Here is a 27875-nt window from a genome sequence, read left to right as displayed (position 1 = left end):
CTGTCTCCCACTGTCCTGGACTTCTAGTACACCAAATTATCTGTATCATTAGAGAAGGTATTGGACCTTTAACAGAACCTTTCTGTCTCCCACTGTCCTAGTACACCAAATGATCTGTATTTAGAGTACATTAGAGAATGTATTGGACTTTAGTTTTAACAGAACCTTCCTGTGTCATAGTAAACCAAAGGACCCAGAGCAGAGGTGGGGACATACTCTATCGCTATGGGGGCTGTCATATCCTACTGGAGGGTAAGTGTGTAGGGATGTCAGACATGTTTAGACTTATGGTTAGATGTCATAGGAGATGTTTAGACTTATGGTTAGGTATCATAGGAGATGTTTTGACTTATGGTTAGGTATCATAGAAGATGTTTAGACTTATGGTTAATTAGTATCATAGAAGATGTTTAGACTAGGGATGTCCGATATTATCGGCCTACCGATATTATCGGCCGATATCGGCATTAAAATGTGATATCGGAAAATATCGGTATCTGTTTTCATTTTTTTTTTTTTTTACATTTCTATAGAAATGATGTCCGATATTATCTGTCTACTGATTTTATCGGCCGATATCGGCATTAAAATGTGATATCTGTTGATATCGGTATCGGAAATTAAGAGTTGGACAATATCGGTATATCTGTATCGGTAAAAAAGCCAATATCGAGCATCCCTAGTTTAGACTTATGGTTAATTAGTATCATAGAAGATGTTTAGACTTATGGTTAATTAGTATCATAGAAGATGTTTAGACTTATGGTTAAGTATCATAGAAGATGTTTAGACTTTTAGTTAGGTATCATAGAAGATGTTTAGACTTTTAGTTAGGTATCATAGAAGATGAAAGGCTTTTAGTTAGGTATCATAGAAGATGAACAATGCTAATGGGATAATGCAATCAGCTGTGTGTGTTTTGTGTCTGTGTCTGTGTAAGTGCATTTGTTTCAACAGGGCATCTTTGACCTAGGTTTAAAGTGTATCTGACTGTAACCCCCTTGCCTAACTCTTTCCCTCTCACTCGCTCTCTCACTCCAGGCGAAGCTCACCGCAGTGGAGCAGCTAGAGAACTTGGACAAGGTACACACGCACGCGCGCACACATGCATGCACACACACACACACACACACGCACAGACAGTGGATGATTTGTTTCCATGTGTGCTGTTAAGTTTTTCGTTGTGCTGGTATTGATTTAGCTGAATAAGTACTTGATGTTTTGTGATGGAAGCGTTCTGTGTAATGAATGGTTTCAGTCCTTCTGGGAGCTGCCAGAAGGACTGAAACCTGGACCCCAGCCCCCCTGTTGAGAACCACTGGTCTATTATTGTATTGAAGATATTTATTTGTATTCTGAAATGTATGTTGATCTAAAGCCTGAGCGTGTGAGACAGCTGAACACTGTCTCACAACATGACCTTAACATCTGCACAAAGTGTTTCATTTATCATGTTTAACAGGAGTAAAACAGAGCTGTACTTTGAGCCAACTCTCCAAGAATAATGTGTGAAGACTGAATATCGATGATAAAAGAACTAGTGGCTCGTAGCTTTAACCAGTCCTGTGTTCTTTGGTCTTTAGGAGATTCAAGAGCTGGAGGATTTTAGAGCCAAGAACCAGCGCCTGCTAAAGGTACAGTTCACTAAATCAAACAACTACTACTACTACTACCACCAATTCTACTACTACTACTACTACAGGGCGTATCTAGACCCAGCACTTCAGTAGGGCACAGAAGGGCACCAAAAACTATGAAGCGGGAGCGCGTAGCGCGATTTTGGCCGGTTTGTGGGCGAAAATGGGTGGATTTTGTAACAATTTTTTTTAAACTTTATTTTGGTTTTAGGGTTAGGGTTATGTTATTTAATTATTTGGGGGAGCCAGCCCCCCAAACTCCTGAAATGCATAGAAATCTATGAAATAAATAAAACAATCTGACATTTATATTAAAAAGAGCTAGCCCCCCAAACCCCTAAAATACATAGAAATCTATGCATTTTGGAACAGTTACTATATATATAGTCAAGAAAGCATTTAGTCATACTTAAAGTTTAAAGTGCTTTACTTGCATTGAACATTGCATTGAACATTGAGGAGACATCATTAGAAAGCACAATGTATGTTTCCATAGTTACGCAGATGACACACAATTGTACATCTCCGCTGAACCAAATGATCACACAGCTATAAACTCCATTTCCGCCTGTCTCTTAGCAATAAACAAATGGATGACGAACAACTTCCTAAAATTAAATGAGGGCAAAACTGAAATCCTACTAGTCGGTCCTATAACAAAAAGAGAAATGTTACAGAGCAATATGGGGCAACTTACTCCTTGGATCAAACCCGAAGTTACAAGTAAGTAACCTACACTGGCTTCTGGTAACATTTAGAATTGATTTCAAGGTCCTCCTCCTTATAACATACAAAGTATAAACATTGTGATCATCTACTACTGGTCTATTGAAGGTTCCAAGCCACAGTCTAAAGAAAATCAGGGATGCAGCCTTTGCTAACTATGCACCAAAGTTATGGAACACACTACCTATGGACATTAGGGAAGCTAGATCTCTTAATATTTTCAGAAATAAGCTAAAAACGTACCTCTTCACCATAGCCTTCTAATACATCCCGCTGTTGATTGTACTGTAGCACTATTTTACACTGGCCATTCTATTGCATAATTTTACTATCTATTCTACTATTCTATTATTGCACTGTATTATTGGTGTGTAAACCAGTCAACTTACAAAAAAGAGCCTGTTGGAGGATTTCAACAAGATAAATGCAGTGCAAAATATTTCACTATAATATTTCAAAGCGAAGTAAAAAATATTATAATAATTATTTGATCATGTTAAATGATCATTTGATCATGTTAAAAAGGGAAAATAAAAAACATTTGTTAAATTATTATTATTTTTTTATCACTGGGGCACAGATGATCATCAGTAGGGCACGTGCCCTAGTGATAGTGGTCTAAATACGCCGATACTATTCCCACAACTACTATTACTACTACTATTACTATTATTATTACTACTGCTACTATTATTACTACTCCTATTTCTACTACTACTACTACTACTACTACTACCACCAATTCTACTACTACTACTACTACTACTTTTACTACTATTATTATTATTATTATTATTATTATTATTATTATTATTATTATTATTATTATTATTATTATTATTATTATTATTATTATTATTATTATTATTATTATTAATAATAATAATAATAATAATAATAATAATAATAATAATAATAATAATAATAATAATAATAATAATAATACTGCTACTAATACTACTACTACAAAACGTTCATTCATGTTTTAAATTAATCAAAAGTAATCAGATTTTCCTGTCTCAAGTTAGCTTGTAGTTTATTCCAGGAAGAGGGAGCGGAATACTTGACAGCCAACTCACCTAGTTCTGTGTGGACCTTAGTACAGATAACAAGTACAGAGCTCTAGCTGCCAGTGCTCAGATAGGAGGGGAGCATACCAGGAATGTGAGTCAATGGGTGTTGCCTCCCCTTGGTGTACAAGGTACAGTGATATATGAGAGCATTAAAAACCTCTGCACTGTGACTATCATTATACATATCATTGATTTTATTTAATATTTTAATTAAATGGTAAATTATTGACAACACACAATGGTTAATCTGGTCAACAATGAAAATGTCTTGATAGACTAGCTTCTACAACCATCCATTGGTTTCTGCCACAGAGTCCTTAACTCATTGACTGCCACGCTGTTTTCCCATCTTTAATATCTGGCACCAGCATTTCAGACCCTTTTAACACTTTGACTGCCGGAAAACGCTTTAGAGCGTAATTCCCGGCCATGCTCAAGTTGCCGGAGGACGCTGTACAGCGTCCTTATATCAATATTTCAAAAATCTGCGATCGGATTCATATTTCCCCTCCGCTGGCCTGAGATCCACCAGGAGGACCCACTGAGCTCTCTGGCGGTTCAGGAGCGCCATCTGGTGGCCGATCGGCGCAATCGCCAAACAGGAAGTGCTATGGAGGTTGTGCTGGTCGACCATATTACTTCCGGGCACTCTGTTTGGCTCACGGGACTCGATCTCGACACAATACATAGCGATCGATTGCCAATAACTCGATAAACAACATGATTTGGACATATATACTATTATACAAGCTGGAAATGGACCCGATATTTCTACATACCATAATAGGTAAATGACTGTTCCACGCTCATCGCCCAACGGCGCGAGGAGGATACGGTAAGATTCAGCGTTATTTTTGATCGTATTCCATATAAACTGTTATGATGAACATATCACCCACACTAGATGAATGATATAACGCTGCCCACGGAATTATAAACGATCCCCCGCCCATCCGGTCATCATCAGATCATACGTAGATCATTCTAGAAGTACGTCCAATTGAAATTTTTTATATCGCCCCGATTGCCATCAAACTGTATTTCATCATCAATATAATGCATTTGGGGCTATATATCACGTTCTGGAGAAAGCTGCAGAAAGAGATGAAAACATACTTATACATTAGACCATACTTTACTATGAATATGTGAATGAAAAAGTTTAACGTTGCTACATAATGAACAATACATATAGGACTTTGAATGGGCCCTAATAATGGCAATGTAGCAATAGAATTTAAAAAGTTATAGCCATGCAAAGAAAGGGTACTTCTCTATACACAAATAGAGCCGGCAACCTATGGTATATAATGAATTTAACCCATGGCACCCAAAGTGTTAACGATGTTTGTAGACCCATTGTATAAACAGTTTGTTTCTTCATACATCCGTTCCTGCGCAACCCCTGGCTAAAGAGTGCCCCGTTTAAGAGGAATCCATGGTCATTTTCTAGAAAGCGAGATATTGCGTGTTTTGTGCGCAGCATGCGCAGTTCGTGCTTGTTGCTCGACACGAATAAATGTCCAGGTCAAGGGCCAATGCCTCACGTTGATACCTAGATTGTTCTATTCACAAAACCACGATGGGTTGACCTGCTTCTCGACTTGGCATCTATTCCGGCTCTCGTGAAATATTCTGGCTCTGGAGTGCTCTGGCGACGGTGGGGTGAACAGATAACATTACATTCGCGGCCGGTTTGACTTTAGTATTTTTATGATTTACCAGAAATGCTGAGTCTGGTGAAAACGCACCTTATGCATGGATCATCACCTTTTTTCCCTCTTCATAATAATCTCCAATAGTTCTCTACACACGATCGCCATTGCAGAGTCAGTTTGCGGCCAGAGTGCAAATCCCCCACAGGAAACTAGTCGCTAGTCGCCAGCTCTGTGGCCCTGCTTCTGCTTTCGATCCCTCGCAGTGTACAAGGCCTCCTTTTCCCGGGAGGCGATGTAAACAGACCCGGTGTGCCCGGAGGTCTGACGATGTCGTTCGGTCTATCGAAAAATATGGAAATATCCAGTAATCCGACATGTGAACCAATGTCCAGTAGCTGTTGTCTTGCGTACAAAGGGTCAGCGCGAATAGACTGACATAAAAATAATAGTTGATTTGACGGTCCTGGCGAGAAAAGAGCTGCTGCTTGATCAAGCGTCGCCCTCCTAGCTAAAACATTTTCTCAAAAGGTAGGCGAGACTGCCACCTATCGGGATTCGATCGTCATTTATTTCAATTGTAATTATCTCAGGGTTAATTATCTCAGGGTTACCAGGATCACACACAAGGTCCGGGGGACTGTTTAGTATCAATAATAAAAAAAAAACATAAAAACGAGTATACTCGTTTTTGACATTCAACGCATGGGCGCCAAAAACGAGTATACTCGTTTTTGGCAGTCAATGAGTTAAGTTACCATGGCAACCACTGACTGATTCCCAGGCTTTTAGCAGAGATCGTTATTAATTAAAACATCTTTAGAACTCACATTTCACCTCAAAATACAGTAAATTAACTCAACATAAAATCACATCACATTTGATCATTTTCTCTGTTATGTTTCTTTTGTAGCAAGTCATTTAGTTGTTGTGTTATGGATTTCTCTACTACTACTGCTGCTGCTACTACTACTACTGCTGCTACTACTACTACTACTACTACTGCTACTACTACTAATGCTGCTGCTGCTGCTGCTGCTGCTGCTACTACTACTACTACTACTACTACTACTCGTACTACTCGTACTACTACTACTACTACTACTACTACTACTACTACTACTACTACTACTGCTGCTGCTGCTGCTGCTGCTGCTGCTACTACTACTACTGCTGCTGCTGCTGCTACTACTACTGCTGCTACTACTACTCGTACTACTACTACTACTAGTACTACTACTACTACTACTACTAATCATAATAATGTGTTCCTCCCTCTAGCTTTGGGTTGGCAGGCTGATGTTGTATTCCTCAGCCCTCTACATGTTGACCTGTCTAACTGTCTACTGTCTGTACCTGCCTGAACAATGGAGCCAGAGGCTGTTTATGGCCCTGCCCTTCTTCCTCTTCCCTGTCCTGTAAGTACCTGTCTGTCTGTAATAGATGTTACCAAATGCTAATTTATCTAAAAGATATGACAAAATGCAAATTAATCTAAAAGATGTTACCAAATGTAAAGGAATCTAATAGATGTTACCAACTGTAAATTAATCTAATAGATGTTACCAAATGTAAAGTAAACTAATAGATGTTACCAAATGTAAAGTAAACTAATATATGTTACCAAATGTAAAGTAAACTAATGGATGTTACCAAATGTAAATTAATTGAATATAATGTTACCAAACGTAAATGAATCAAAGCTGTATTTATCACCTGAATTTGGCGATAAGAGTTTCATATTCTGAATATTGACAATGAGAATGGAGAATAATGAGTAGAGAGAGGGAGAAAGACACAGAGAGAGAGAGACTGACACAGAGACCAGGCAGTGGGTGTGGCATGAGAGCAGGCAGTGTGTGTGGCATGAGAGCAGGCAGTGGGTGTGGCATGAGACCAGGTGTGGCATGAGAGCAGGCAGTGGGTGTGGCATGAGAGCAGGCAGTGGGTGTGGCATGATAGCAGGCAGTGGGTGTGGCATGAGAGCAGGCAGTGGGTGTGGCATGAGACCAGGTGTGGCATGAGAGCAGGCAGTGGGTGTGGCATGAGACCAGGTGTGGCATGAGACCAGGCAGTGGGTGTGGCATGATGGAAAATAATGAGACAAGGAACAAATGACCGATCAGGTTGTCTGTAAAAATGGAACCACTAAAACCTTGTCTTGTGCTTTCTCCAGGGTATTCCTCTGCTCTGACCAAAACCTGTGAGCTCATTTCTCGCGTTTGATTCCATGTAGTTTGGAGACCAGATAGACTGGGATTCCTCCTGGCGAAAGATCTTGTAATGTCTACTCCCTGCTGCATATCAGTCATGTACTCAAACCACAAAGACTCCAGGATTCCCGTTTACAAGACAGAAACTAGTGTTGTGTGAACAGTACTGCCATCTGACAGATTGTAAAATGATGTTGTGTGTGTGTTGAGGTGTACCCTTCCTGCTGACTTGTTGTACAGGAATTAAAGTGTCAGCTAAATGTAAACATAATAGATGTTACTAAACTTAAATTAATCTAATGGATGCTGCTACATCATGTAAAATAATCAAATAGATATTACCAAACATAAATTAATCTAATACATTAGATGTTAGACCATGTACATTTATTTGATAGATGTTACATAATATAAATGAATATAATAGATGTTGCATCATTTAAATTAATATAATAGATGTTACATAATTAAAATTGATCTAATAGATGTTACATAATATAAATTAATATATAGATTTTACATCATTTAAATGTATCTAATAGATGTTAGATCATGTAAATGAATTTGTATCCTTTATTTATCCAGGAATGTCTCATTGAGATACAAGATATCTTCTTCCAGGGAGAGTCAAATGTTACCACACGTAAATTAATGTAATATGTTGCATCATGTAAATTCATGTAATATGTTACATCATGTAAATTAATCTAACAGGATATCTCTGCTACAGGGTTTGGTTCTCTAGGAAACTACTAGTCTTCCTCTTCTCTAAACGCACTGAGAGAAACAGTAAGTCGTCTGTCTGTCTGTCTGTCTGTCTGTCTGTCTGTCTGTCTGTCTGTCTGTCTGTCTGTCTGTATTCATTAATTAATTAAATTGTACTTGAATATTGTTCAATGTCACCGAATAGTTATTGATCCATCCTGTTGAATGTTGTTCCATGGAACTGAATAGTTATTGATCCATCCTGTTGAATGTTGTTCCATGAAACTGAATAGTTATTGGTCCATCCTGTTGAATGTTGTTCCATGAAACTGAATAGTTATTGATCCATCCTGTTGAATGTTGTTCCATGGAACTGAATAGTTATTGTAATTCAAAGTTCATAAGTTATCATATCTGTCTCTGTGTGCTTCTTCCTTTCAGATGATCAACTAGAAGATTTGAAAATTGTCAAAAGAAAGAAAGTAAGTATCTTATACATCTGTGGTTGCTAAAACTGTAATTATTTAATCTAATCTTTTAATCTAATCTAATCCTGGGCCAATGTTGTCCGTTTATACATAATCTGTAACAGGTGAAATAGAAAATCCAATATTGGCCAATCAACATAGAAAATGGCAGTAGTACCAGATAGCGATACCTTATGTAACTAGACATGTTAACTCAATCAGCGCCAGAGGGATATGTGTAATGTGTGTGGTTAAAAGGCCAGCGTTCTAAAGTATAGGAATACGTGGCAGTGTTTGCAGGGCTATAACTATATTATATAGTATAGCTATGGATACAATACTATGGCCCATCTGACATCGAGTATCTATTGTTCAATATGTGAAAAATAAATACTTTTTTCATCCATACATTCCCGTTTTATACTGTGGTGAATATAAGTGGTTTTAGAGCGGTCTATGGTAATTCATGGGAGGCTGGTAATAGCCCGCAACGTGTATTATACTAAATGCATTGGCATTCCGTTTTTTGATGCTTTGATCCTCACCAACGGAATACGTTATGGACTAGCGTTACACACATACGCTCGGATCGCAATGAAGGCATGCTTTGATCAACGCAAGATTGATATCATATAGCCCTTACCTTGACTAGGATGTGCCCCAAAAAGAATATTCCAATTATCTGATCGCGAGTCCCAGTATTGGTGTCGATCGTGTCGCCAACATAATCCGCCACACATCATCCATCTGGAGCATTTGGCGCTCCTCAAGCCGATCGGGACAACCGCTCCCCTTGCCCGACTTGGAGAAATCAGACCGCAGACTTTAGATCGACGCACAGCCCAAGACACAATGTTGCAAAGGGTGCTCGATACCGCCGCCTGGTAGGATGCGGCCGGTATTGCACTTTTGCAATCTTAGACTCATTCCCTATGATAATACCAGGCTCCCTGGATGGATAATGAATGTAAATATCGAATAAAAGAAATAACGATGAAAACCCGACTTTTCTCGGGTTTGGTGCTCGAGCATCGGCGAGTTAACCCGACTTTATTCGGGTATGGCGTCCATTGAGTTAAGGAATCCGTCACTATCATCCATGTCATGGCAGCTCACCAGAAAAGGGTTTTAGATTGGGCTGAAAATGACCAGGATCTGTTCTTAAGTATAATTTAAATGTATACTTTCTTTTTGCAGGATGACAGGCGAAGTCTAAAAATTTTGAACTATGCAAGGTTCCTTCGTTTTAAGCAACAAAACGGTTTTATTAAAGCATGTTTGTTACTTAGGGTTTCTTCAGTTTTTCCAGATGACTCAAATTTTTCTTTATCTTGTAATATAATTGTCAGGGTGCTGCTTCATTCAAAATGGTCTGATCTCATTCAATTCCCATCACAAATTCCTTCTGATACTGCTGCTATGTGAAGTTTTCATGGATTAATAAAAAATCGAATAAACCTTTGCATAGCTCCATGATGTTGAACCAAAGTGTCTGAAGAGGAGTAGGGTCACTCGGTCAGTACTGCCCTCAACAAGACCTGACCTAATTTTGTCAAAATAACTATTTTTTTTATAGAGAAATGCCTTTTTTCCACTTAGACCAGCTTCTATACATGCGCCACCTGCCACAGACTCCTTAAGTACCATGGCAACCAATAACTGCGTGATTCCCAACCTTTTAGCAGAGATCGTGATTCATTTGAAATCTGTAAAACTTTACCCTCAAGATTAAGTAGATTATAGTTTTACTAAACATAAAATCACATTTAATTATCTTCTCTGAATGTGTTTGTTTTGCAGCAAGTAGTATCTTAGTTTGGCGCCATCTTTGGTGTTATGGATTTCTTTTCAAAAGCCACTCTGTCTCCTCATGACAGTATATAGACTGTCTCTGGTTATACCTCCCTGCCCTGGGGGGGGAACTAAAGTGGTGGTGTGTGTTTCAGCTGGAGGAAGTGATGGAGACGGAGACGTACAAGAACGCCAAGCTGATCCTGGAGAGGTTTGACCTCGAGGCCAAGAAGAAGGCTGTGAGTCTGTTGTCTGTTCCTTCCTTTAATTTAATCACTTCATAGAACATGTGACTGAGCCCAGCAGTTCGAGTAATTTTTCAGATTTGTACAGATTATGAAAGTACAGAATGTAAGCTTTCAAATGATTGCAAATATTTGTAGAAGATATGCTTATTTTAATCTAGTTAAAGTCTGAGAGCAGAAAAAAAGAGAACTTAATCAGTAAATATGTTCTTAAACATTCAAACTGTTGTTTTTGGATTTTCTTCCATATTATCACAAAGAAAATAAATTAATAAATGTTCTCGCTATCTGACATCCAGACAGGAGTCTCTTACAGCTGGGCCCAGTCACAGATTTGACTGATATATTTATTTCTAAGGAGAAAGCTGTTCCCTTAATTAGAAGATATCACTGATATGTTTATTCCTGAGAAGAAAGCGGTTTGATCATTGTTTGTTTGTACTGCGATTGATGATGTTGATTGTTGTTGTTTAGGAGTTGGAGTCGACCCCAGTACGACCCCAGATGAACCCCAGGCCCGGACAAGGTTTGTTTATGGACAGTATTTCCCAGCATTTTGAGTTCCTAGCCTATAGAAACAGAGGGTTACCTGTTCACAAGCCCTCAACATGGAGGCCCAAATTACATTGACATTAGCAACTTCAGAGGCCAGAATGTGGGACCTATAAACACATTTACTATCCAATAGCATTGTGAGGCCACTGAACAACAGCACCCATTTACTATGTAAATGTATTATTTTTTTTTGTTTGAAATAGCTAAAAGCTAAAGGTGATGTTGTAATTTTGCAACCAAGGGCCTCACAGGGTTATTAAACAGACAGAATGGTGAGGATGATTCTTGACTTCTACATCTAGTGGGTCTCTTTTGCCTAGAGGTTGCTGTTTAACAGCATTAGAACTTCTACCTTTTAAGTTTGAACTTAAAGGAACACGCCAACATTTTGGGAAAGTAGCTTATCGTCTTCTCCAGAGAGAGACAAGAAGATAGATATCAGTATCCTCTGTGCGTTCAGTAGAAAGCTATCTGGCTGCACGTTAGCCTAGCTTAGCACAATGAATGGAAGTGGACAGTGCCGGTTAGCCTAGGCATTGTCCAACTAACACCTCTCCCGAAGGCTAACCGGCACTGTCCGCTTCCATTCATTGTGGACCTGGACCACCTCAACACCACCTGGACCACCTCATCACAACCTGGACCACCTCATCACAACCTGGACCACCTCATCACAACCTGGACCACCTCAACACCACCTGGACCACCTCATCACAACCTGGACCACCTCAACACAACCTGGACCACCTCATCACAACCTGGACCACCTGGACCACCTCAACACCACCTGGACCACCTCATCACAACCTGGACCACCTCAACACCACCTGGACCACCTCATCACAACCTGGACCACCTCAACACCACCTGGACCACCTCATCACCACCTGGACCACCTCATTACAACCTGGACCACCTGGACCACCTCAACACCACCTGGACCACCTCATCACAACCTGGACCACCTCATCACAACCTGGACCACCTCATCACAACCTGGACCACCTCATCACAACCTGGACCACCTGGACCACCTCATCACAACCTGGACCACCTCATCACAACCTGGACCACCTGGACACCACCTGGACCATTTCGACCACCTGGACACCACCTCAACACCACTTTTTCACTCTGCAAAAACTCTACATGATAAAGAAATTTAAAGAGGCAACAGAGGAAAGAGGCTCATGGGAAATGTATTGAAAACACAGACAGTTGTGGTGGTTTTTTTCAATGCTCCCAGAGACCTTGTGGTTCCAATCAGATTAAAATGTAGATCAGTTTCATATTTGTACAGCCGTACAAAGTCATGCAGGTTACAATACATGCATATACTGTATATTGCCTTAACACATTAAACTAAACTTCAGTAATTGGAACCATAACCCCTTAAACCCTTATGCTAACTCCCGAATGTCTCCCAGATCGGACTCCCCGGAAAAACCTCTAGTGTTGCGTATCAATAATACAAAAACCCCCAGCTGTCCTTGTTCGTCTCTACTCGTCTCTGTCTCTCTGTCTATCTGTCTATCTGTTCTCTTCCCATACACGCATTTTAACACTCATAGTTTGGCCCTTCTCCCCTTTTAGGAAACCCAGCTGGCTTAAATCTAGGCCAAAAGAATAATTTGAGAATGTTCTATCGATCTATTCCTCCACATTTCAACACTCATTTCATAAGAAACTGAGGTCATCCCTTTCCGCTAATCGATTCAAAACATGTTTTGCTTTAGTATTTTAATTTCTATCCTCTAATAACCTCGGTTCGGATCTTAGGAATGTTACCAAGCACTTCCAGAAGATGTAACCCTGTACTTGCCACTACGCAGTACTGCTTGCAGCTAGCAGACATCGCTTTAACACACAGCTGGTGGAATTGGCTTCTGATCATTGACTGCAGTCCAGACTTAAGCAGGAGCTGGTTCCACCACTAGGGGCATCAGAGATAGATAACTTTTTTTTAATCGACAAGTATCTAGATTTAAACATGACAATCTTCTCCTTCTGTTTTCTCCCTTTTCCTCTTCTCTTTCATCTTCTCTTCTTTTCTCTTCTCTTCTCTCCTTCTGTCCTCGCCTCCTCTTCTCTTTTCTCTTCTCTCTCCTCTCAGAACTTCGCCAGAGGGGAGGGTTGAGGCCCCCCCTAATGGCCCCCCCACCTGGAGCACTGGGACCTGCTGGCACTCCTGCAGGTAGGGAAGCAAGCACATGCATACACACAAACACACACACACGCACACACACACACACACACACACTGTCTGTAACTCTGTCTGTAAGTCTGTCTGTAACTCTTCCTGTAACTCTGTCTGTAATTCTTCCTGTAACTCTGTCTGTAACTCTGTCTGTAACTCTGTCTGTAACTCTTCCTGTAACTCTGTCTGTAACTCTTCCTGTAACTCTGTCTGTAACTCTTCTTGTAACTCTTCCTGTAACTCTGTCTGTAACTCTGTCTGTAACACTTCCTGTAACTCTGTCTGTAACTCTTCCTGTAACTCTGTCTGTAACTCTTCCTGTAACGCTGTCTGTAACTCTGTCTGTAACTCTTCCTGTAACTCTGTCTGTAACTCTGCCTGTAACTCTGTCTGTAACTCTGCCTGTAACTCTGCCTGTAACTGTCTGTAACTCTTCCTGTAACTCTGCCTGTAACTCTGTCTGTAACTCTGTCTGTAACTCTGCATGTAACTCTGCCTGTAACTCTGTCTGTAACTCTGTCTGTAACTCTGTCTGTAACTCTGTCTGTAACTCTTCCTGTAACTCTTCCTGTAACTCTGTCTGTAACTCTTCCTGTAACTCTGTCTGTAACTCTGTCTGTAACTCTGTCTGTAACTCTTCCTGTAACTCTGTCTGTAACTGTCTAACTCTTCCTGTAACTCTGTCTGTAACTCTGTCTGTAACTCTGTCTGTAACTCTTCCTGTAACTCTGTCTGTAACTCTGTCTGTAACTGTCTGTAACTCTTCCTGTAACTCTGTCTGTAACTCTGTATGTAAGTCTGTCTGTAACTTCCTGTAACTCTGTCTGTAACTCTGTCTGTAACTCTGCCTGTAACTCTGTCTGTAACTCTTCCTGTAACTCTGTCTGTAACTCTGTCTGTAACTCTGCCTGTAACTCTGCCTGTAACTCTGCCTGTAACTCTGTCTGTAACTCTGCCTGTAACTCTGTCTGTAACTCTGTCTGTAACTTCCTGTAACTCTGCCTGTAACTCTGTCTGTAACTCTGTCTGTAACTCTTCCTGTAACTCTGTCTTTAACTCTGTCTGTAACTCTGTCTGTAACTCTGCCTGTAACTCTTCCTGTAACTCTGCCTGTAACTCTTCCTGTAACTCTGTCTGTAACTCTGTCTGTAACTCTGCCTGTAACTCTGTCTGTAACTCTGCCTGTAACTCTGCCTGTAACTCTTCCTGTAACTCTGTCTGTAACTCTGTCTGTAACTCTGCCTGTAACTCTGTCTGTAACTCTGCCTGTAACTCTGCCTGTAACTCTGTCTGTAACTCTGTCTGTAACTCTGTCTGTAAATCTGTCTGTAACTGTCTGTAACTCTGTCTGTAGCTCTGCCTGTAACTCTGTCTGTAACGCTGTCTGTAACTCTGCCTGTAACTCTGTCTGTAACTCTGCCTGTAACTCTGTCTGTAACTCTGTCTGTAACTCTGTCTGTAACTCTTCCTGTAACTCTGCCTGTAACTCTGTCTGTAACTCTGCCTGTAACTCTGCCTGTAACTCTGCCTGTAACTCTTCCTGTAACTCTGTCTGTAACTCTTCCTGTAACTCTTCCTGTAACTCTGTCTGTAACTCTGTCTGTAACTCTGCCTAACCCTAAACTCTCCCCCCTCTTTCTTGAGGTGCTACTCCTCTCTCAGCTCCAGGTGGGCCTCCAGAGAGGTTATTCTCCTCCTCTGTCAGAACCCCCTGTTCCCCTATTCCTGGAGTAGGTAGGTACCTGTCTGTCTGTTTCTCTGTAAATATGTATATAAATATGTATGTCCCTCTGTGTAAGGATGTAAATCAGATGGAGAATTCACTTTGTGGTTCCGAGAGGCAAGGATTATTAATTATTGACAATAAAGATTAATATCAGAAATATAAAGGAGACAACGTTCAGTATGTAACATACAAATAGTTATAATTGTGGTATAAAGTGAGCTCAAGAGGGAGGGTGTGTTAGGAGTGCAGGTAGAGAGAGAGAGAGAGAGAGAGAGAGAGAGAGAAGTGCATTTCCCCCCCTCTTACATTGTTACAAGACAAACGGAGAGTCAGATTTCAGTCAGTGGTCAGTACATACAGCCACTCTTGACCATTTCCCATCCTGCTGATGCATAGATCATGGGTCAAATTACTTTAATCATCCTAGGGGGGGTCACCTATGCAGGCAGAATCAGGCCTTATGCCCTTTTAATGTAAACTGGGAACCCAATGCAAGGCATTTGGCCACAGGATGTACAAGATCCACTTCCTAGCACTCTGTCTGTCTGTAATATGTCTGTAATATGTCTGTCTGTGATATCAGATAAACACACATCAGCTTTGAAACTAGGTTCTGAAACTCTTGTGTGTGGGCAGGTATGCACCCCCCAGGCCCCCCGCTGGCCAGGCCAATCCTCCTCAGAGACCGAAGCAACGTGGACAGAGTTATAGAGTACCTGGTGGGGGACGGACCGCAGAACAGGTATCTGTTAAACTGACCACAGAACAGGTATCTGTTAAACTGACCTCAGATCAGGTATCTGTTAAACTGACCACAGATCAGGTATCTGTTAAACTGACCACAGAACAGGTATCTGTTAAACTGACCTCAGATCAGGTATCTGTTAAACTGACCACAGAACAGGTATCTGTTAAACTGACCACAGATCAGGTATCTGTTAAACTGACCACAGATCAGGTATCTGTTAAACTGACCACAGAACAGGTATCTGTTAAACTGACCACAGATCAGGTATCTGTTAAACTGACCACAGATCAGGTATCTGTTAAACTGACCATAGATCAGGTATCTGTTAAACTGACTATAGAACAGGTATCTGTTAAACTGACCACAGATCAGGTATCTGTTAAACTGACCTCAGATCAGGTATATGTTAAACTGACCATAGAACAGGTATCTGTTAAACTGACCTCAGATAAGTCCAGGTGTTCCTCCAGCCAATAATCCCTAGTTAAGCAGGCCTCTCTGTCTCTCCGTCTCTCTTTAGATATGCTCTCATCTGTCAACAGTGTTTTTCTCATAACGGCATGGCTCTGAGGGAAGAGTTTGAGTATCTAGGTAAGAACACACACACACATGTATTCACCAGCGCGCACGCACATCCATAAAATGTGTGACTCTTCATATTCCCAAAGATTTGGTTTGATATGTCTTAATCTCACCTCACCTGCTGTTTGTAAATCTCTCTCTCCCTCTGTTCCTCTGTTCCTCTCTCCCCCCGCTCTCTCTCCCCTCCCTTTCTCTTTGTCTCTCTCCCTCTTTTTCTCTCTCTCTCTCTCTAGCATTCCGCTGTGCATACTGTTTCCTCCTGAACCCAGCGAGGAAGTCCCGCCCCCAGGCTCCCAGACTTCCAGAGTTCAACTATGAGAGGAGGCTGAGGAGCGACTCCCCCTCCCCAGAACCCTCCACCAGATCTCGACCAGATGCAGAGGACAGCCCACCTCTCTCTGGAGGTACCACACACACACAGTGTCTATGTACTAGGGCTGTCCCCGACTAAGGATTTGGATGGTCGACTATGATTGGCCAAAATTTGCCGTTAGTCGACTATTGGTCGACTTAAAAAAAATAAAAATAAAAAAAATAAAAGTATAATATTAATCTGTAGAAGTAAATGGAAGATTGCTCCACTTCTGCAGGTCAATTAGCATGTTCTTGGTATCTAGGAACATCTAGGGACCTGGGGGTATGTATTTCCAGTGTCAGAAATATTGTGTCTGTTACTAGGCTGAGTAAATTGTAATGAAGAAAAGGAGAATATGAATTATGATTTATGATTTCTGCATCTTTGATCATGTTAAATCTGCGGGGCACGAGAAAATGCTCACTGAGCTCATTCACCACCTTATTGAGATCATGTGTAAAAGAAAAATCTAAGCAAATGAACAGCGGGAAGATGATTAAACAGAAGGATACAGTAATTAATGATAATCGATTTTAATTATAAATTCATATTTGACCTTGAACTTGACCTTGACCTTATTATGGCCAAATCATACATCTATGGATAGGGAAAATGCTCATCTTTCCAATGGCAGGGTTGAATCTGGATTTAGTAATTTCCTTGCGGTTTTTACGATAATTAGCATTTTCCGATCAATTCGTATTTCCGATAAATCGTATAAAACATCGGTAAAAATGAAATTATACACTTTTGACTACTGCTTTTGATATGGTTATGGTCTTTACTCTTGGCTACATTTTTTTTTTTAAACATTAACCTCTTAACATCCAAGGGCCCACATGTGGACGATTATTTGCCGACCTCTAGTGGCTCGGTGTGCATTTATTTTAATACAATATATAGATGGAATTAAAGCCCTATTTGTTGCCTGTCGATTGCCCTTTCAGGTGACAAAATCCGTTCAGCGGTTCTCGAGTTACATGCCGATATGTGAGGCGTGCCCCAAAGTACGCAAAAGTACACATTACCACCCCCGACTCCCGGGGCTCTAGCTCCGTCAATCATTTGGCGATCTCGAAAATTTTGCACAGGGTTGTAGCCAATGAGTGTGGCTTTCCAATGATACCCCATGATATGATAATTGGGGATCTAATACTGATATTGATAGATTTATGATAAAGAAAAGCAGGGTCCCCCCTATAGGGGGACCTTAAGGCTTAACAGGTAAAAAAAAAAATTTACATTTTTTATTTTTTTTATTTTATCATTCCATTTGGGCTGTGGGGGGTGCTTAACACTTTGGTTGCCTTGGGTTAAATTCATGATATACCATAGGTTGCCGGCTCTATTTGTCTATGGAGAAGTACCCCTTCTTTGCATGGCTATAACTTTTTAAATTCTATTGCTACATTGCCATTATTAGGGCCCATTCAAAGTCCTATATGTATTGTTCATTGTGTAGCAACGTTAAACTTTTTCATTCACATATTCATAGTAAAGTATGGTCTAATGTATAAGTATGTTTTCATCTCTTTCTGCAGCTTTCTCCAGAACGTGATCTATAGCCCCAAATGCATTATATTGATGATGCAATACAGTTTTATGGCAATCAGCGCGATATAAAAAATTCCAACTAGACGTACTTCTAGAAGTTACTACACGTCATCTGATGTTGACCGGATGGGCTAGGGGGCGTTTATAATTCCGTGGGCAGCGTTATACCAATCATCTAATGTGGGTCAAATGTTGATAATAGCAGTTAGTATCGAAGACGGTAACGTTACACGCTAAAACTCACCCCAGTCTCCGCGCGCCGTTGGGCGATCATCGTAGAGTAGAAATCTTATCATTATGGGATGTAGATTTACCCGGTCATGTTGTTTATCGAGTTATTGGCAATCGATCACTGTGTATTGTGACGAGCTAGAATGCCGGGACCTATAGCGAGTGCCCGGAAGTAATACGGACGTCCAGCACAACCTCTATGCCACTTCCTGTTTAAGCGATTGCGCCGATCGGCCACCAGATGGCGCTCCTGAACCGCCAGAGAGCTCAGTGGGTCCTCCTGGTGGATCTCAGGCCAGCGGAGGGGACATATGAATCCGATCGCAGATTTTTGAAATATTGATATAAGGACGCTGTAAAGCGTCCTCCGGCAACTTGAGCATGGCCGGCAATGACGTCTAAACACGTTTCCTGGCAGCCAAAGTGTTAATGTCTGAAGGAGTCGACTGAAGGCTTCTTGTCCTCTGCAAAAGCATGCAATTGGTCCACTGATGGATAAATCTTGATATTTGTCTAGTCTAGTGTGTTCATTTAGATGGGTGAAATCCTCTTTCAGTGCCTCTGTGCCTGTTTTCGTAGGCAGTTAGCCTCTGGTATGCGTGCCATTAGTGTTAGCCACGCTTCTAGGCCTCTTTTCTTTTGGAAAGAATGATTAAAAAAATAAATAAAAAATTATAAATATATATATATCTAATTTTTTTTAATATATTCGACTAAGAGGTTGGCCAGTCGACTACGGCTGCTTTCGACCGATTAGTCGACTAATCGACTAATAGTGGTCAGCCCTACTATGTACATTACTCCACCACCTACAGTAACACTGTTTTGTGTAGTGATTAATTTGACCATACCTGTTGTTTAGTCTTGGCTGTAGCCTTTTGAAGGATTTCACTGGTTTTCATATGGTTATAACAGCATGTATGTAAATACCTATATAAATATAAAGAGTTTAAAGCGGTGTGTGTTAAACTCTTAAGACAGACATTTCATTCCAGAGGGAGGGGGGGAGGGGGGGAGAGGGAGAGAGAGAGAGCGAGATAATCTAGTTCCTTATACCTCTGAAGACTTTTAATTTGTTTCATGCTGTACGAGAACTTTGGTTTATGCAAATAAACAATCCTCCTTTCTGATATGAGACGACGACTCCAGTACCTTTTGTCCGGATGCATAAACGGGGTGAATCAGTGCTTCAGCCAGTAAGCGCATGGGAAGACAGAATTCCACAGAACGATTGCCTCAACAAACAAACACAACGCAGAGACTTCACGGAAGGTGATAACAATCAATGTGAGGGCTGTAAACACTGTGTTCAAATGTAGCCTAGGTATAAGTTAAGTTGTGATTTACTCATTACCAAAATAAAATCAGTTGCACTTAAGTAACAACTAAATAGTTACACTTGTCCTATAGGGTAGGTGATACGTTACAATGTAACTCTTAATTAACAACTAATTAGTTACACATGTCCTAGAGTAGATGATAAGTTACAATGCAACTATGTAACAACTAAATAGTTACACATGAAGTTACAATGTAACTCTAAATGGAAAAGAGCCATTATGCCTCTTTTCCATTGCATAGTACCTACTTGACTCTACCCTACTCTACTCGCTTTAGATACCTGGTACTTCGTTCCTTTTCCACTGCAGGTAGTACTCCGTTTGTCTCTGTGTGGGGTGGCGGGGCCGCTGGCGTACAGCGAGCTCCGTGAGCATAGCTATGTCCGTGGGGGCTTGGAGCAAGCCAGAGTAAACACAGTTTTCAATCAATCAATCAATCAATCAATCAATAACGACATTAACCAGACTCTCGGTGTGTCTATTCCGCTAACGTTAACGCTACCTCTCGTGTCTATTCTGATAACGTTAACGCTACCTCTCGTGTCTATTCTGCAAACGTTAACGCTACCTCTCGTGTCTATTCTGCTAACGTTAACGCTACCTCTCGTGTCTATTCTGCTAACGTTAACGCTACCTCTCGTGTCTATTCTGCTAACGTTAACGCTACCTCTCGTGTCTATTCTACTAACGTTAGCATTAGGTAATAACCGGTTTAAAATGGATGATGATGATTACCTCACGTTGTGTCTATTCTACTAGCATTAACGTTACTAGTACAAACAACCAATAGCGAGTTATATTGATCACGCTATGTACGCTAGCCAAATGCTAACGGTAAAACGCAATCACATAAGCTAACAAATCAGCGATCTTTTTGTGAGAGTAAACTCTCCGCTCGGTGGTAAATTGTGTTGATGTTGGTTTTGTTTCATCAATAAATGAGGCAGAATATACAGTGAATGTATCCTTTTTTGTTTATTGCACTTGTTCCTGCTGCAAACATAATGAAATCCTATGCGAGGCATTAAAGATGGCGGCTTTCTGTTTTTGTGCAGACGCTCCAATGTGTGACGCTTCTCTCTTCTGACCAATCAGTGGTCTGCAGTGTTTCACGTCACTTTCTGGTACCACTTCTACCCGCTTGGAACCTCGACAGAGCAGGGACTAAAAAAGTACCCAAAAAAGTACCTGGTACCAGGTATTTTGGCAATGGAAAACCGAAAAGGCCGAGTAGAGTAGAGTCGAGTAGGTACCATGCAGTGGAAAAGGGGCATACTAAATAGTTACACATGTCCTAGAGTAGATGATAAGTTACAATGTAACTCTAAGTAACAACTCAATAGTTACACATGCCTAGGGTAGATGTAAATCATATAATGTAACATAATTATACTCACTAACGGTAAAACAGCAGTTTTTCTACCACACAGCATAATTCCTCCATTAATTGCATGCCATTTTGCAATCCAGTAATCCAGTAGACTTAATTGATTGATATTATATTTCAATATCGATCTTGAATTGATATTGAATTCTTATTTTAGTAGATTGATTTAAAAACATCACAAAGTTGATAATAGCCAATGTTTGGGGAGAAACGTGGTGTCAGGCTGGATCCTCTGCTCGTACAGACCTTGCAGAACACAATGCAGAACACAATTCTTGTCTCTCAATTCTCTACAGGAGTATATGTAAGGGATAATGTATAGCTACGAGGTCATTGTCGCAAAATAATTTACCGACACAGAGTTTAGAATAACGAGGCGCCTCGCCGAGGTGTTTTAAACATAGTGAAGGTCAATTATTTTGCGACAATGACCGAGTATAGCTATACATTATCCCGCTTATTACATGGCTAACTTACTAACAATATACCTAATTAATTTTACACCATCGACAAGACGAGATCAAATGCAGACGCAGTTGTTCTGTGGCTCCGTCCGCTGTCAGCCCAAATAAAGTTATTATTATCGCCGGCAGATGTGTGGACTGATTGCACTGCTGCAGTGTGTGTCAGTGGGCTTGATTGCGAACAGCTGCGAACAGCGGTCATTATTGCTCGGCAGAGGTCCGTTATCGAGTAATAACGGACCTCTGACGAGCGCTATTGACCAATCACAATCAAGCATTTCGGCGAATGTTAAAATGCCATGTAATAAGATGTGTTAAATGTGTTTCAATGTGTTTCTCTAAGACTTTGATATTCATATTTGGTGAGGAAGTGTAGCTCTGTTTCAGATATATATATATCTCTATCTATATAATATATAGATATTCTGTCTCCTTCCCATTCTCTCTCTCTCTCTCTCTCTCTCTCTCTCTCTCTCTCTCTCTCTCTCTCTCTCTCCCCATCTCTCAGCCTCTATGTCTTCTCTCTCTCTCTCTCTCTCTCTCTCTCGCTCTCGCTCTCGCTCTCGCTCTCTCTCTCTCTCTCTCTCTCGCTCTCGCTCTCGCTCTCGCTCTCGCTCTCGCTCTCTCTCTCTCTCGGTAAATGTGTTCTTGTGTTTCCTGTTTTTCTGTAGACGAGATGGAGACGGAACAAGAGGAGGGTCCTAGCAAAGAGATGGAGAACATGAGTCAATCAGAGGAGAGTCAGCAGCAGGAAGAGGCGGAGCTACTCCAGGAGGGGGAGGAGGAAGAGGAAAGGGCGGTGGTGGAATCAGAACCAGGTCACAGCGCCCCCTCTGGCCACAAGGAGGAATCGCCACTGGTTGAGCAGGAGAGCAAGTAGCCCAAGCGAGAGACATTCCCTTTCTTTGCAGTTACTATAAGAAAAGCTTGTTTTGACATTAAGCTCCTACTAGGCCTCGATTTTATCATTTTGAATTAGCCGTATTTAATTTGATAGTATATAATTTATTACAGCTTGCTCAATTAATTAGATACGTTAAGAATGTCATCCATTATTTACTCCTCTAAAACCCAAGACTAACCCAAATTAATTGGCAGTATTTTCAGACAGATCACACTGTACTGCCTTGGTTAGGACTGGGTAGGTAGCTAACAACAGATATTTGCCTTGGTCAGGGCTGGGTATGTAGCTAACAACAGATTACTGTAGCTTGGTCAGGGCTGGGTATGTAGCTAACAACATATTACTGCCTTGGTCAGGGCTGGGTATGTAGCTAACAATAGATCACTGCCTTGGTCAGGGCTGGGTATGTAGCTAACAATAGATCACTGCCTTGGTCAGGGCTGGGTAGGTAGCTAACAACAGATTACTGCTTTAGTCAGGGCTGGGTATGTAGCTAACAACAGATCACTGTAAGTAGCACATACATGCTGTGGCCATTTGCATTATTCCACAATACTACAGATGCATCATAGCTTTAGATATGATTGATCGGTTAATTTGGAAGGTGACATATTGCTGATTATGGTTTTACTCATAGCTTCCTCTCTTTTTCTGGATAATGATAGTTTTAGCAGCGCCTGGAGCTGCACTATAATCATTTTAATAGCCTACGATTGAATAGTTAAAATGTGTTGTTTTAGTATTTACATAGTTGGACTGGTTTTGCTCTGATATTATCTTTTCTCAGCTAAGAACAAAACGTAAACACGAACAACAACGACCACAATAAGGTTTACCTGAACAATACTTGTATCTTCAATACGTTTTAATAAGTTTAGTATGTACTATCTGTTATCTTCATACACAGTATATAGTATTGGTTTATTATTGTTTCTTAGAGTTAATGGGTGAGAGATAAAAGTGACACTGTTTTTAAGTTCCATTATTTGAAATCATTCATAGTTCTCAGACTTCCTTCATTTTTAACTGACATTGACGGAAGCTGAATAGCAACGACGTAGCTTGTTTATGTGAATAGAACTTCCTGATTGGTCAGGTCCTTTTTAAAGCAACTCTTCAGCTAGCCATTAAAGGTGCTATAGATAACATATTTTCAGTATGTAGAGTAATCATTAAAAAAATATATATACAATACAGCCACAGAGCTTTTAGAAAGGTGTGGAATAAAAGTATTGCTTTTCCCTCAAAATAATTATTAAAATGTTGTTTACATGTTGCAGACATGTATCCCCTCCCTACTTCCTATTTCCCCACGTGGGAATGCACCTGATTGGATAGATGACATGCTGGTGCTCTAGTGGAATGCACCTGATTGGATAGATGACATATTGGTGCTCTAGTGAGACATTTAGTGACTGAATGTTATCTATAGCACCTTTTAAAGGAATACTTTGGCACTTCCTTTTATTCCGTTTATTTATCTTCGCCGGACACGTATCAAGCATTTCCTAAATTCGTCCCATCGGCTAAGCTATCAGCTCATTAGTATCGTTAGGTTATTGGTTCATTGGTTTCAATGAAGAATGCTATTAGCTTAAGGCTAATAGTACCCATTGGTTTTGCTGAGGAATGCTAACGCTGCTCACACACAGTTTTCAGTTAACGAAAGTGCCTGTCAATGGAAGAAAATAAATGTTCTCGGTACATACAAGTGTCTGGTGAAATTCCCAAATGTCAAAGTGTTCCTTACGGCTTGATGTTTTGAAATAATTATTATTCCCAATTCCAGACAGGAATGTTATTTCCAAAAATGCACTGCTGTTTTAATCCTCTGTTTCATTTGCACTGTGTTTTGTCTTTTTGTTTAATTGGCCTCCTGTGCTTTAATATGTTCTGATGCTGCTGCTTCGCCAGGTGTAGAACCTGCAGAGACGCGGTCTGGAACGAGGCGCGGAAGCACAACCACTATTGTTGGAAAGAGTTTTATATGATGTGTATTTATTTATGTTATATGGTTATTCTGGCAGCAACATAAAAGAAAAGAGTTTTATGTGATGTGTATTTATTTATATTGTATGGTCATTCTGATGTCAGGATCATCATCAGGCCTAGTTTGGGTTGTCAAGCTCTCCAGCCCTCCATCCCTCCACCTCTCCCTCCTTCCCCCCATGCACACTATAGTGATTTATATTAGAAATACTGTAGATTCAACATAGTATTTATATAGTGAAGTATTTTAGACATGTATGGTGAATAGCAATAGTATTCCTGTATACACTAAGGAGCCTTGCCATATACTGTAAGTACTATATAGTTTACCATAGTATTTACTTTGTGATTCACTGTCGTATTCTTTTAGGATGCATTTTATATAGTGAGGAGTCATGTTCTGGCCAATAGTTTTGCCCTTTTTGAACATGGAGAGAATCGACTAATCGTTGCAGCCCTAATTGTTAGCATTCCTCATTAAAGCCAACTGGTGGCTGTGATCAAACAAGCTGACATGGAGCTACCAGTAACCTTTAGTTTCAACACGGAGCAACCAGTAACCTTTAGTTTCAACATGGAGCTACCAGTAACCTTTAGTGTCAACACGGAGCAACCAGTAACCTTTAGTTTCAACATGGAGCTACCAGTAACCTTTAGTTTCAACATGGAGCTACCAGTAACCTTTAGTGTCAACATGGAGCAACCAGTAACCTTTAGTTTCAACATGGAGCTACCAGTAACCTTTAGTTTCAACACGGAGCTACCAGTAACCTTTAGTTTCAACACGGAGCTACCAGTAACCTTTAGTTTCAACATGGAGCTACCAGTAACCTTTAGTTTCAACATGGAGCTACCAGTAACCTTTAGTTTCAACACGGAGCTACCAGTAACCTTTAGTGTCAACATGGAGCTACCAGTAACCTTTAGTTTCAACACGGAGCTACCAGTAACCTTTAGTTTCAACATGGAGCTACCAGTAACCTTTAGTTTCAACACGGAGCTACCAGTAACCTTTAGTTTCAACACGGAGCAACCAGTAACCTTTAGTTTCAACATGGAGCTACCAGTAACCTTTAGTTTCAACACGGAGCTACCAGTAACCTTTAGTTTCAACATGGAGCTACCAGTAACCTTTAGTTTCAACACGGAGCTACCAGTAACCTTTAGTTTCAACATGGAGCTACCAGTAACCTTTAGTTTCAACACGGAGCTACCAGTAACCTTTAGTTTCAACATGGAGCTACCAGTAACCTTTAGTTTCAACACGGAGCTACCAGTAACCTTTAGTTTCAACACGGAGCTACCAGTAACCTTTAGTTTCAACATGGAGCTACCAGTAACCTTTAGTTTCAACATGGAGCTACCAGTAACCTTTAGTTTCAACACGGAGCTACCAGTAACCTTTAGTGTCAACATGGAGCTACCAGTAACCTTTAGTTTCAACACGGAGCTACCAGTAACCTTTAGTTTCAACACGGAGCTACCAGTAACCTTTAGTGTCAACATGGAGCTACCAGTAACCTTTAGTTTCAACACGGAGCTACCAGTAACCTTTAGTTTCAACATGGAGCTACCAGTAACCTTTAGTTTCAACACGGAGCTACCAGTAACCTTTAGTTTCAACACGGAGCTACCAGTAACCTTTAGTTTCAACACGGAGCTACCAGTAACCTTTAGTTTCAACACGGAGCTACCAGTAACCTTTAGTTTCAACACGGAGCTACCAGTAACCTTTAGTTTCAACACGGAGCTACCAGTAACCTTTAGTTTCAACACGGAGCTACCAGTAACCTTTAGTTTCAACACGGAGCTACCAGTAACCTTTAGTGTCAACACGGAGCTACCAGTAACCTTTAGTGTCAACACGGAGCTACCAGTAACCTTTAGTTTCAACATGGAGCTAGCAGTAACCTTTAGTTTCAACACGGAGCTACCAGTAACCTTTAGTGTCAACATGGAGCTACCAGTAACCTTTAGTTTTAACACGGAGCTACCAGTAACCTTTAGTTTCAACACGGAGCTACCAGTAACCTTTAGTGTCAACATGGAGCTATCAGTAACCTTTAGTTTCAACACGGAGCTACCAGTAACCTTTAGTGTCAACATGGAGCTACCAGTAACCTTTAGTTTCAACACAGAGCTACCAGTAACCTTTAGTTTCAACATGGAGCTATCAGTAACCTTTAGTGTCAACATGGAGCTACCAGTAACCTTTAGTTTCAACACGGAGCTACCAGTAACCTTTAGTGTCAACATGGAGCTACCAGTAACCTTTAGTTTCAACACGGAGCTACCAGTAACCTTTAGTTTCAACACAGAGCTACCAGTAACCTTTAGTTTCAACACAGAGCTACCAGTAACCTTTAGTTTCAACACAGAGCTACCAGTAACCTTTAGTGTCAACATGGAGCTACCAGTAACCTTTAGTTTCAACACGGAGCTACCAGTAACCTTTAGTTTCAACACAGAGCTACCAGTAACCTTTAGTTTCAACACAGAGCTACCAGTAACCTTTAGTTTCAACACAGAGCTACCAGTAACCTTTAGTTTCAACACAGAGCTAGCAGTAACCTTTAGTTTAAACACGGAGCTACCAGTAACCTTTAGTTTCAACACAGAGCTAGCAGTAACCTTTAGTTTAAACACAGAGCTACCAGTAACCTTTAGTTTCAACACAGAGCTAGCAGTAACCTTTAGTTTAAACACAGAGCTACCATAACCTTTAGTTTCAACACAGCTAGCAGTACCAGTAACCTTTTAGTTTCAACACAGAGATACCAGTAACCTTTAGTTTAAACACAGAGCTACCAGTAACCTTTCGTTTAAACACAGAGCTACCAGTAACCTTTAATTTCAACATGGAGCTACCAGTAACCTTTAGTTTCAACACAGAGCTACCAGTAACCTTTAGTTTCAATGAGGAATGCTAACAGGCTAAACAGCTGATATTTGGGTAGTGGATGGACACCAAACATTCCGGTAAATCAAGATAACAGACTGACATTCCTAGTGCCAAGATATCAAGACATCTCCACAACCTGGACATCACTCATGGCTCATTCTATACAGTACGTGGCCACATACAATGCCTGGTTATTGTTTATTTTCTATTCGTACCTCAGTTTGTTTTGTTCTGCCAAGTTTACCAAGTACATGTCTGCCAATGACCGTGGTTGTCAATAAAGTTATTTTTAATTAAATAATTTCATTTAATTATTCTTCTCCTTTTGAATTTAACCAGGGAATTACTTGTAAATGGAACACAATGCCTGAAGGTGTCACTGCCGTTTTCTGTTTGGACCTTTAACTTGTAGCATTAGTACTTTTCTAT

At 40.6% G+C, this 27875-nt stretch overlaps 1 protein-coding gene across 2 annotated transcripts in view; it reads left to right on the top strand.

Moving 5' to 3' along the window:
- Positions 1-25454, top strand: part of lnpk (lunapark, ER junction formation factor) — a 48301-nt gene extending 22847 nt beyond the window's left edge. The window contains exons 2-15 of one of the 2 annotated variants that reach the window (XM_084321505.1): positions 181-252; positions 1042-1083; positions 1584-1634; positions 6373-6509; positions 8035-8093; positions 8451-8491; positions 10423-10506; positions 10987-11038; positions 13181-13261; positions 14927-14998; positions 15627-15732; positions 16259-16329; positions 16554-16724; positions 22323-25454. In XM_084321505.1, coding sequence (XP_084177631.1) covers positions 226-252; positions 1042-1083; positions 1584-1634; positions 6373-6509; positions 8035-8093; positions 8451-8491; positions 10423-10506; positions 10987-11038; positions 13181-13261; positions 14927-14998; positions 15627-15732; positions 16259-16329; positions 16554-16724; positions 22323-22531 — 1203 coding nt within the window. In that variant the 5' untranslated portion in view covers positions 181-225 and the 3' untranslated portion in view covers positions 22532-25454. Of the gene's footprint in view, positions 1-180; positions 253-1041; positions 1084-1583; positions 1635-6372; positions 6510-8034; positions 8094-8450; positions 8492-10422; positions 10507-10986; positions 11039-13180; positions 13262-14908; positions 14999-15626; positions 15733-16258; positions 16330-16553; positions 16725-22322 lie in introns of both variants that reach the window. The other variant, XM_084321504.1, reaches the window with a different exon arrangement.
- The last annotated feature ends 2421 nt before the right edge of the window (positions 25455-27875 follow it).

Source organism: Notolepis coatsorum (genome assembly GCF_963971535.1).
Source record: "Notolepis coatsorum genome assembly, chromosome: 9".
Classification (NCBI taxonomy): Eukaryota; Metazoa; Chordata; class Actinopteri; order Aulopiformes; family Paralepididae; genus Notolepis; species Notolepis coatsorum.
This window is presented reverse-complemented; position numbering and strand designations above follow the sequence as displayed.